The sequence below is a fragment of the Esox lucius genome, chromosome 7 (genome assembly GCF_011004845.1).
Source record: "Esox lucius isolate fEsoLuc1 chromosome 7, fEsoLuc1.pri, whole genome shotgun sequence".
Lineage (NCBI taxonomy): Eukaryota > Metazoa > Chordata > Actinopteri > Esociformes > Esocidae > Esox > Esox lucius.
In genome coordinates this window covers 36,434,491-36,446,853 of record NC_047575.1, presented here as the reverse complement: position 1 = coordinate 36,446,853, position 12,363 = coordinate 36,434,491, and the positions used below count along the sequence as shown (strand labels likewise).

Below are 12,363 nucleotides of genomic sequence, written 5' to 3'. Positions count from 1 at the left end.
GATCCTAAATAGTGAATGATGAGTGGAAGACTTCATAAACCAATAACAAAAACAGGTAAGGTTAGGATTGCAGGGTGGGAACAACCATTTATTGCTCCAACTTTCACATCGTTAATTCAGGATAATAATAGGAAAGCTTTGGCTATGTTAATACACACAGCTGAATTTGGCCAAACACTTTAGGTCCACTGAAAAGTAAGAAATATGTATGAGTGCAGTAATTTCCTAATGGTTTACCCAATATGAACATGCTCAAATGGAAGCAGACAGTATGCACATCACCATCGTAACCCATGTAGCATTTCAGAGCTGAGGTGCTGTAGTACAGAGCCAAATACCAAAACATCTTTATTGGACCTTACTAGAGTCATATACATCTGTAGAACTTTACTAATTGGTCATAGCCATACTTCCTAATCATGTGGGGGTATAATAATATTTTACTTGGTCAATTGTCTTCGATTTCTTGTTTTACTTTCTACAATGACATTACAACCTTTTAGTTTTCATTCAAACCGGATTATCATCATTGTGTGATTAAAGCATACAAATACAGGTTCACTTAAGTACAAAAGCAGTCTTAAAATATTAATGTAAGTCATTTGTCTAAGTATTCTTGGGATACATATGGGAAGTATGAACAAATAAATTGTTTGATTTTATGCATTATCCTTGTCTGGTCTGTTTTCAAATGCCTCCATTTCTTTAACAACCAAAATCACCATTCATTCTGATTGACAGAGCTACGGAGTGACGCTTTACTGTCCATCACAGTGACAGAACACTAGTAAAACAGACTCAGACTGTCTCCACTGATGAATGAGAGGAATGATCTGTCCCTCTCATGACATCGAAAGTCTTTGTCCTCCACAGACAACTGTTAGGTGGAAACACCTTTACCGCCTTTGAGAGACTCCATGAAGGTGTTGTATTCATCTGGGTGGCAGCGTTTATACTGGGTCACTTTTCTCCTGATTTGTGACGGTGTATCCTGGTAATAGTTCTTCTCATCTCTGGCCATAGCCTACAAAAGTATAGATTATGTTTAAATAAAGAATGTTTGCTCTCACAATAGCTTTTGAACACACACTGTAACAAGAGGAATAACTACAGAACAGAGAAGATCAAGGAAGGAGGTGAAGCCCTTCATTACAAGGTACACTGTTCCTACCTTGTAGTTGTCACTGTGTTCCCTGAGCATGTACTGCACATACTCAATCAAGTCTGTAGACAATGTCTTAGTGTCTTTCACTGGAAGACTGGCCTCTGCCACCAGTCCTGTTGAAACAAGTCATGAATATCTTAATCAAATGTAATAGGTGAAACATATAGGCAAATAACATTTAATGTGTGTGTATATCCATCTAGCTGGGTGAACGTATATTCATGCCTAACAATAAATGTATATCGGTTTCATACCATTCAAAACATACGGCTTCCTTACAAATTTGGGGGCAGGAGCTGTTTCTGTAGTTTTTTCTACAGCAACAATCTGCAGAAATTTCAATTACACATCAAAATATACTTTAAAACATTAGGCCTTAGCTTTTGTGAATGGATGGCATATCACCTTGATGGACAATATATACTCACGTTTGGTGTCTTAATCGGAATGGCAGTGTTTGGGTCAAATGCAAGACCCATGTCTCGCAAGTTCCTTGCCACTGACTTTTTGTCACTCCAGGCATTTCGGATCTGAGGACTTAAGATAAACAATTAGTTCCACAACTATAACTATCTACTCATGCTAGATAATGTGTTTCTGTTAAGTGGGTAACATATTGTGACCATGGTCACCAGATCATATTTTGCCAAAATCTGGGAGATTATACCGTTATTTATAGTTATTTTCCCAACATTAAACTGAGTAGCATCAATTTTGTTTTTCCCTCAATAAATTGCATGGACCAAGTGGACTTGAAGATGTTTCCTGTATAGACATGAGTCACATTTACTTTAAAAGGTTAGCATCTTCAAAATGTAGACCATGCTAAGTTCCGCATCTCAATATATTTCACTGTTGTTCCATCTAAACACTTCTATTACTCTGAAAGCAGGAAGGTATGTATGGATCAGAGTGCTATTTAAATGATTAATTTACTTGTTTACTTATTATTGTAATAATGTCATCACATTCATTTATTTTTATCAGCTTCACAGCTTCTAACATAAGCCAACACTGGTTTTATAATGGCCACATAAACAAAATTATAAATACAAATTACACACTTATGCTTATCTCCTAGCTTTCACCTTCCGGACAAATTGGATGAATTAAAAGAAATCCAATTCATAAAGAAATATATTCAGCTCGAACACAAGAAAGAGCGTGTGATAGAAAAAAAAATATTGCACTGCTGGACCTGTTTAGGGCATTAGGAATTGATAACAACACAATTTCCCTGTAGGCATTTATATGAAATAACATTTCAAATAATTGTATCTATGTAGAAATATTTTAAAGTCAACAATTTGTGAGATCTTGTTTGGGAAAGCTTCTGACACAAATATTGTCCCTGCACTGGCACAGGCAAGCAAGTAGAGTGGGACTGATGGATTATTCATCACTGTGGAACATTTAAAGTGCCCATACTGAGTTCTGGTGAACTCCAGCTCAGAGAGCACTTGAGCACAAACATCAAATAGAGTCAAATAGATCAGTCACGTTGAGTTTATGTACAAAATATTGTTAATTTACAAATATCTTTGACTGCTACATGCAATTATGTGTGAGACCATAACTACATGAATGCTTACTGGTCAATAGTTTACATTTTCTTTTAGGCATGCCTACTATTAATCTTGCAATATAGTGTTGAGTGATCTTTGCCCAAAGATGCAACATATCAAGTTACATACATTTCAAAGTCTAGTCTCAGTCTTTTTTATTTATCAAATGCACCAACACAGCATCAATCTGAACAATGAAATTATTGCAACATGTTACATACAAATATTCTAATGTACATAGGAAGAAAAACATTTGGAATGTTCATGTGATCAATATGATCATAGATCAGCATAGCTGGTTGAGAAGCCTTTTGGCCTGAGGGAAAAACTGAGTCTGGAAGTGCATGCCCTGATGCTCTGGTAATGTCTACCAGACTGCAGCAGTGTGAACAGACCATAGTTATCCTAGGTGGCTTTAGTCTTTGATGATGTTCCTTGCTTTCCTAAGGCATGGTGTATGGTAGATGCCTTGCACGGAGGGAGGATGGCAGCCGTTATGGTGCAGTTAGCTCGGTCCATGTATGGATTTGGTGCAATGCTTGTATTATAGTATACATTTGTGTGTAAGTCCCATAATTCAATCATGTGGGCAGAGACCGGTTTTGGCAGGCAAGACAGTTAAGTACGTGTTAATGCCTTGTGTTCAGTATATTTTATATTTTCTACTTATTTACCAGCACATGCGTGAGGCTTTTTCTAAGTTATTTCAGCAACGCGCTGCTGTTATATCCGGCACCTCGTTCCTTCGAAATATTTACAGGATCTGTCTTCACTTTGTAATCCGGGACCTCTGAATTTACAAATTAAGCACTGGATGTTGTTTTGCCACAAAACCGGACCCATACGTACTGATGAATTGTAGCATTACTCGAAAGTCAAATGTGGCTTGGTTTTATTAAAACTTCCTAAATATACCTGTACTAGTTGAAATGTGTTTTAAATCCGAAGCAAGAAAGCCAACCAAATTGATCGGCTCGCGCAAATCCCGTTGCATTGCGTGCGACTTGTTATCCAGCCACAGGTATATCTTATACACTTTGAAATTTCACCCGGAAATGTAAATGTAATTTAAATGCGATGAGAAACTAAGACGGTTGTCCATAATTTATGGTAGCACGCAAACTAGCTAGTTTAGCACGTTAGCTGGCTGAGATTATATTGTCAAACATTGGTATTCTCAGAAAGTAAATACAAGAAACAAAAATATATAGTTGCTATTACTGTAACTAACTACAGTGTTAGGATGGTTAGTGAAAACCGCTAGCTAGTTTATTCAACGCCACAGACAGAAAAGCAAATGGCAGGGATAGCGTTGCCTAGCATAGACTTCTTTTCATAACCAGTACAATACTGTATTTCACTTACCACTCAATTCTCGGTGCTTCCCTTTTCTTAAACTGCTTTTTCAGTTTCTTTCGGTTTTTAGTGTAGTCGAAAGTATTTCTTTTACTTTTGGATTTCGGCATTGTTATTTTCTTAAAAAGTATTTACCTTGATTGCAACAACCACGTGTATATAGCTACAAGAGAAGTACTATTATTCCGCACGCAGAAGTAACGTCACCAATGACAAAACCTTCAAAATAAAAGCCTCATGTTAATGCAATGCAAAGCGTAATACGGGTTTGTTAACTATATTGCCTCATAACAACCTAGGCTATGGGAACAGCATTCGAGAAATACTCAGTAAGGTGCTTAGAATACTTATGTAGTGTCTTTTCTTGGGGCAATACAAATAATCATCATCTTAATAGTTTATTACATTTATAGCGTGCGTTTCATTATTTAGAATAATCTCAAAGTGCATTAAATAAAAAACTAAAAAACATGTAAAGACAAGAAAAGCACAGTTATCAGCAAAAAGCCTTCATATATAAAATATATTTAGAGCTGTTTTAAATTAGCCCAGAATCTGTGGTGACTTCAGGTGGTTCAGGAGGGCATTACAGAGGTTAGGAGCAATCGAGCTAAAAGCCCAGTCCCCAAGAAGCAGAGCTTGGTCCTGGCTGGCTGGCGTTTATTTCCAGTGCTTGGTTTTGTTTTGAGTTGCATTAAAACCTTGCTCCTGCATTTGCTTCTGCCTCTCATCCTTGAAATGTGACAACTACTGAGTATTGAATGCAATGTTCCACAAGTCTCTTGAGTCTTTTCTTTTTTTTATAAGTCAATATAAATAATACAAATCAATTTCTAATTTGTATGTTTTAATATTGTTCTTAAACAAAATTACTCCAATAATTGTTTTATCATTATAATTAATACAATTTCAATAATTCAACACATGGCTAAATTATTCATACAAACAAAACTAACTTGTCTTAACAACAGTATACACTCACTGCCCATGAGCTGTTTTAGGTTAATACATTGCAATAACATTGTCAATAAATACACCCTGTGATATGCTTTTTGCCGACTTGACTATACCACACATTTAACACAGCAGTTCATAAAAGCCACAAAAATATTAAGACATTTGAAGTTTCCCAAACATAGTGAAGTTAGCTTGGGACCTCTAGCTTGAATGGTTCAAATGCTTTTCTTAGTTATTTCTTGTACATGTTCTGGTTAATAAATGTTTAGCTCAGAGTGTTCCAGAGTTACTGTTTCACTTCCTACTGGAACATATACTACTGGAATATCCAATAGGTGGCAGTACAGCGGTACGAGAAAGTACATCCCTGAGAGAGCAGCTGCAGCTAAATGTTTGATGGTGCTTGATGTCTGAAGTTTTGTGGATCTGGTGAAGTTCCAAGCAGGCTTGTTGCAAAATTCAGGCTTCCGAAGTTCTCTAATGCCAAGTTGTTTTCAAATGCCGACTTCTACTGGGAAACCTAATTACCAAATTGATATCAGTAATTTCAACTGTGGTGCTGCCAGTGGTGTTGAGGACTCATAAATAAAATACAGTTGCAATGAATATGACAAAATCAACCTCTTTAACATACATTATATCTTGATCTCTTGACTGGGAGACATTCACTAGCTGAGATGTACCTGCAGCCATCATTTCATTATTTTCACTTACTTTTTCCACTCTTTTACATGCCTCTGAATAGATTCCTTGGGCTGTTCAAAATGTGACCACATCAACCTCCCTCATCCTAAAAGGGCACTGCACATATATACTCTGGGCCATGATCCATGCAACCATTTGTTTAGTAGCGCTACCGAAATAGGTATCAAGATCATTCTGTCAAATGTAGCACAGAAGGCTTTCCACACATTTGGACGGCTCAGCAGAAGTCAAAAGATGCAATACAAGTAGGACTTCCAGCTATATGTCAATAAAATATCTTTAATTTCTGGTTTTTAAAAAATTGGATTTGATACATTTGGGAGCAACAGAGAAAGACCGTGAAAGATAGTGGTATATTGCTCTGGATTCTGGTGTCTGTGTATATGTATCAAGATCAGAAAAGTTAGGAGAAAGATGATCTTCCATTAACTGCCATAATTGCATTTTGATTATATTGTTGTAAAAACAAAGTTGGACCTTTGGATAAATTAGTGCAGCAGCCTATTTTGTTATACAGTAAACCATGCCAAGTTAATCCCTTGTGTTGAAATGAGTAGAACAGTATCAGGGACTGTTTTTTGTTGCAATTAGGCAGAGCATATAAAAAATGGGAACAGTTATCCTGGGGGACAGGGTGAACAGAATGCTATGCACTAGGTATAATGATACTTGAAATGATGAAGATGATGGTATTGTGATAATGAAAATCTGAAAATAAGCAAAAGTTTCTGCCACTTTTTTGCTTTTTTTCAGGCTAAATAAATGTCTAAACTTATCCACCCCTCACTAGTTTTCATCCGAATGCTTGAATTCTAAAACGAAATTTTAAGTATGTAGATGCAATCATAGACCAATACATTTTTACACAATATTATGCCTTTTTGTATATTCATATAATATATGTCAATTTTCTAGGCTGATGTGGCCCTCAAGAAAATGTTTGCACATCATAAACTCCCTACTAAGGTCAGAACCTAGGAAGAAACCTAGAGAGGACAAACATTTTGGTCATATACCACTAATTGGCAAACAGCAATTCCGTTCAGTATGCAATCATTTTCTGCTATCAACATACACTCACCAAAAGGATTATTAGGAACACCTGTTCAATTTCTCATTAATGCAATTATCTAATCAAGTAATCACATGGCAGTTGCTTCAATGCATTTAGGGGTGTGGTCCTGGTCAAGACAATCTCCTGAACTCCAAACTGAATGTCAGAATGGGAAAGAAAGGTGCTTTTAGCAATTTTGAGCGTGGCATGGTTGTTGGTGCCAAACGGGCCGGTCTGAGTATTTCACAATCTGCTCATTTACTGGGATTGTCACGCACAACCATTTCTAGGGTTTACAAAGAATGGTGTGAAAAGGGAAAAACATCCAGTATGCAGCAGTCCTGTGGGCAAAAATGCCTTGTTGATGCTAGAGCTCAGAGGAGAATGGGCCGACTGATTCAAGCTGATAGAAGAGCAACTTTGACTGAAATAACCACTCGTTACAACCGAGGTATGCAGCAAAGCATTTGTGAAGCCACAACACGCACAACCTTGAGGCGGATGGGCTACAACAGCAGAAGACCCCATCGGGTACCACTCATCTCCACTACAAATAGGAAAAAGAGGCTAGAATTTGCACAAGCTCACCAAAATTGGACAGTTGAAGACTGGAAGAATGTTGCCTGGTCGGATGAGTCTCGATTTCTGTTGAGACATTCAGATGGTAGAGTCAGAATTTGGCGTAAACAGAATGAGAACTCGGATCCATCATGCCTTGTTACCACTGTGCAGGCTGGTGGTGGTGGTGTAATAGTGTGGGGGATGTTTTCTTGGCTCACTTTAGGCCCCTTAGTGCCAATTGGGCATTGTTTAAATGCCACGGCCTACCTGAGCATTGTTTCTGACCATGTCCATCCCTTTATGGTTTCTTGAACATGACAATGAGTTCACTGTACTGAAATGGCCCCCACAGTCACCAGATCCCAACCCAATAGAGCATCTTTGGGATGTGGTGGAACGGGAGCTTCATGCCCTGGATGTGCATCCCACCAATCTCCATCAACTGCAAGATGCTATCCTATCAATATGGGCCAACATTTCTAAAGAATGCTTTCAGCACCTTGTTGAGTCAATGCCACGTAGAATTAAGGCAGTTCTGAAGGCGAAAGGGGGTCAAACACAGTATTAGTATGGTGTTCCTAATACTCCTTTAGGTAAGTGTTTCTCCAGTGTTGTTGGCCCTTAATGATGTGCCATTATGTTGCGCCTTAGCGTTTTGCCATTATGTTGCTCCTTAGCATTTTGCCATTATGTTGGTCCTTAGCGTTTTGCCATTATGTTACTCCTTAAATGTAATCAGTTGAAACTGAAAAACGCCTCATTACAAATAACATTTACGGTCAACGATTAAGGTTAACTTGGGATTAAAGTTAGGCATGAAGGTACTGGCGTTAGGGTTAGGAATAAGGTTAGGGTTAGATTACAGTTAAGGTTAGGCATCATAGTAATGAGGTTAGGGCCAAAGGAACTCCTAACATTCAACAGAAGAGCAGAAAAATTTCAAAGGAGCATCAGGGTACCTCAGTATAGATTTCAGACTGACCCTAGTCCCCGGCACATATATTATTCCATCATAAAAACTGGGGAGTGAGACGAGGGGTCAGGAGACACTGGGGCTCGTCCAAAGATAAGGCTAACCAGGCAGGAAATTGCTCCACTCATTTTGGCAGGGAACACTGCTTTTTTATTTAAGCAAGTTTTATCCAGCATGATTGACAGGAGCTAGTATTACGCTAAAGAAATGTGTTTCTACAGTTACAAGACTTCGCCACTAACTCTTGTCTCACCTAGATCACTATCTTCTCCCTTTCTTTACGCTGCTGCTGTCATTGCATCAGTTTGTAGACCTTTTATGAAATGATGAAATAAATACATGAAGCAAATGAATAATGATAGTTCATGCTAATTCATGTTATCATTTTGTTGGTAATTATTTTTGTTCAGTGATATGACAAATGTTCTTGTGGGCCCCTCTTATTATTCCACTCAGACCAAGCCTAAACACTACTCAACCACAAAACTTACTACCACTGACTAATTACTACTACTTGTAATTTAAAGCAATCAGAGTTAATTTTAATAGGGTACAACATAATCAGGGAACATAATATATCTATAAAATAAGCAAGTATAAAACACTTTAATTAAAAATAAGGACTGACGACCTGGGGATCTAACAGAATAATCCAAGTGAACTAAATGGGATACAAGCTAAGATTACAGTGAATCCGGCATGGGCCTGGCTTATAACACTACGCATGAATTTACACGTCTAATGTTTCTTTTTTTCTTTTACTTAGGAAATCTTTAGGAATTTTTTATGAGACACAAGCTTAACTTGATTTTGATTGTTTATTGCCTGTAGATGTCCTCATAACCAAGGAAAATATCAGTTTATTGTAAAACGCATCTGTCACGCTGATTTTCTCTGTTCAGACATGGTATTAAACTGTTCACCCAACACCAGGGAAAATGCGTCTCCCCCAAAATGTGTTACCAGTTGCCCCCTACATACTAGATACTTCCCCAAACGGAAAATAAATGTTTTTGCAATGAAAAAGGCATGTATGATGTATGAATGTATGATGAATATATGTCGAATACATTTAACTTTATTTAAAATAAATTTCAGGCATCAACATTTATTTCACCTATTATTATGAAATGTAATTTAAAAATGTATACATACATTTAACTTTATTCAAAATACAGTTTAATTTTGTCCAAATGTATTTAAAAACAATTAATGTACACAGTCCAAATTACATTCATGTAAGACTTGTCATATGTTATCACTTCACAGCAGACCTCAATATACAAACTACACTTTCAAAATGTTCATCATTAGTGACATATTGATTACATCAATTTTAGGTGTTGAAATATGCTTTGTAGATATACATTCCGAATAGGTATTCGGAAATATATTTTCCAAATGTATTGAAAATGTATTGTATTAATGCATTTGCATTTGGTAATATATATGTAAATGTCTTCTAAATATATTAATTACATTTTCCTTAAATACATGAATTGGCCATTTTTGTTATTTTTAAATGTATCTTAAAAATGTTTTAAAAATATTTTTTAAAAATATTTATAAATAATATTTATTTTCCGTATGGGTACTAAACATTAATATACATTTTTATCCACATGTGGTATTAATAGGGCGTGGTTATGGCAGAAGAAGAAAAAACGACGTTGCCTGTGATGGGCGGGGTCCAGTGGTAAACACAACATTGCCGGGTTTGGAATCGAAGCAGCTTCAAGCAACGGGGCGGAGATACTGGGGGAAGCGAACGACAGAACCGAGAGTCATTCAGGGTTAAAATATTCCGCCTTGGGGGGGTGGGGGAGGACATACTGCCAACCCGGCTACGAGATTGGGCCTGCCGAGCCTGCAACACAGGAAAACATGGAGCTCGAGAATATCGTGGCCAACACCGTCCTGTTAAAAGCAAGAGAAGGTAAGTGATTTTGGAGCGCAGGGACAGATGACAATCTTGACAGCTCCGCTCTCTACACCGCCTGTAACGGCTCATAAACAGGGGATTCCCCCAGGAAGCTCAGGCCGTAGACAGGAGCTGTGTGATTGCTGCAGCGCTTTGTTACTTGCAACATTTCTGGAACGTTAATGTAGTTCTATTAACATCACATGTGCTGTGTCCCTCTTTATACAATATGTATCGGTGTTTAGGGTACATAAAATATGGCACTGTCAATCTGACTGCGCGACACTTTGACTGCGTTCTGCTTTCTACATGCAGCATCATCATGTCATCGTCGAAACAGCATGTTGCACATAATCCGGTTTTCAATTTTCAATCAAAAGAGCTACTGTCATCACAAAGGAACGGCAGTAGACAAGCATTTGTGGAATCTTTGTTGAAAAAGAGAGCGTCAGTGCGCGCCGTGCTATAGCGAGATTATGTGGTGTTGCAGGTTGTAAACATTGGCATGGTGTAAAGATGTAACCTAGACATTTTGTGAGATAAAAACACAAAGATTACCACTAAATAAGCAGCACTTTAATCTCTACTATTGACAAGTGGTGTATCTGTTGCAGATACGGCAATAGGATATAACATGTTTTATTGTCATAACTGTATCTTTCTTAAACAAAATGGCAACAATAGCAACATTTTACTCCCTCTGTCTAATATAGGCCTATCTATATAAATATTTTGATTGTACTTTCTTCCTACTTAATTCAAACCGTGCAAACACTCAGGAATACATTTTCTCTTATTCAAATTTAATACATTTCGACATACACTTTTTGACCCCAGGCTCATGATCGGACTCTAGCTGTAAGCGTTTCATTGCACTCGTGACCTTCTAGCAGATATGACCGTTTTAAATGTGACCTTCTCGCATATATGACCGTTTTACATATATACAGTAAAATTATTTAATCAATTTATTTAGTTTTTGATAGGGAACACCAATATCATAGTCAGATTTAAACAAATGTACATTTGTATAATATTTCCAATCATCAAATAGGCTTTTAATTTGTGAAGTGGTTTATAATGGGAAACAAAAGTATGAAATTAGGCAACTTTATGTATGAGTGATAGCCTATAGGATTGTGTTCATAATACTGATGTCCTGGTAGAATCAATACTGTACCACTCTGCCGTCTCTAGCTAGACTCCATGTACTATCTCTGTTTAATAGAGAAGCATTAGATCTGCAATATAGAGTACATTATACAGACTTTGTCATGTTTGCCTCTCTGTTCTGGTCTGTCATTGTAATCTGCATTCATCTGCATTTATGCTGATGATAATGCAAGGTTGGTGTGGAGTAAAACATTCACATACGTGTATATTATTTCTTTATAAGTTCCCAAAACATTTAATTAATTATTTTAGGAGAACAGTGTTGCACATTAGGTTCCCAAAACACAAAATCTCTAGTTTTGCTAACATAATGTTTGATTTAGTGCAGAAAACATTCCCTGTAATGTTAAACGAATCAGTTACTTATCAGTAAAGTTCCCTAAACATGTAGTTTGTTCGTAAAACCATTGTTTAACCAAAACACAAATTGTGTCCCGTTGGGATGACATTCTTAAAATGTGAATATCAGGGTTCACAAAACATTCCCCAAATGTTCTTCCTATGTTGCCGTTGATAATTAATGATTTTTTTTAACAGTCATTGGAGGTTTTTGTCATTTGTTAGTTATCTCAATGCCAAGGAGTACAATGGTACAACATTGTATGTATCGAAATCCAAATGTGTACACTTAAAAAAAGGTTCTGTCTAGAACCAAACGGCAAAACCCATAAAACCTCTACACAGAACCCTTTAATATGGTTAATTTATTAGAGCTGTGGATGTTCTTTCTCAAATACCATTGTTTAAAAATGTTGTTCTGATTATTGACTCCATGTTTTCAATGCTGTATGCACACTGCCCTTGCAAGGATAATGGCAATGAGCCTTTTTCTGTACCTTTTACATGATATTGGAGGCTTTGGAAGGGGTGTTAAACCATTCCGTAATACACTGTTTCAATTCAAGTTTTCAATAGAGTTCAAGTCCAGAAATT

At 37.1% G+C, this 12,363-nt stretch overlaps 2 protein-coding genes across 2 annotated transcripts in view; one reads left to right on the top strand and one right to left on the bottom strand.

The window, feature by feature from the left end:
* Positions 1-61: 61 nt before the first annotated feature.
* Positions 62-4,293, bottom strand: nop16 (NOP16 nucleolar protein homolog (yeast)). Its single transcript, XM_010870961.5, has 5 exons — positions 4,096-4,293; positions 1,594-1,702; positions 1,420-1,492; positions 1,172-1,278; positions 62-1,024 (listed from the first exon to the last, which is right to left on the bottom strand). The coding sequence occupies exons 1-5, from the start codon at positions 4,194-4,196 to the stop codon at positions 881-883; spliced, it is 534 nt and encodes a 177-aa protein (XP_010869263.1). The 5' UTR covers positions 4,197-4,293; the 3' UTR covers positions 62-880.
* A 5,755-nt stretch (positions 4,294-10,048) lies between these two features.
* grk6 (G protein-coupled receptor kinase 6) overlaps positions 10,049-12,363 on the top strand; it is a 30,523-nt gene continuing 28,208 nt past the window's right edge. The window contains exon 1 of the mRNA XM_010870960.4: positions 10,049-10,272. Coding sequence (XP_010869262.1) covers positions 10,221-10,272 — 52 coding nt within the window. The 5' untranslated portion in view covers positions 10,049-10,220. The remainder of the gene's footprint in view (positions 10,273-12,363) is intronic.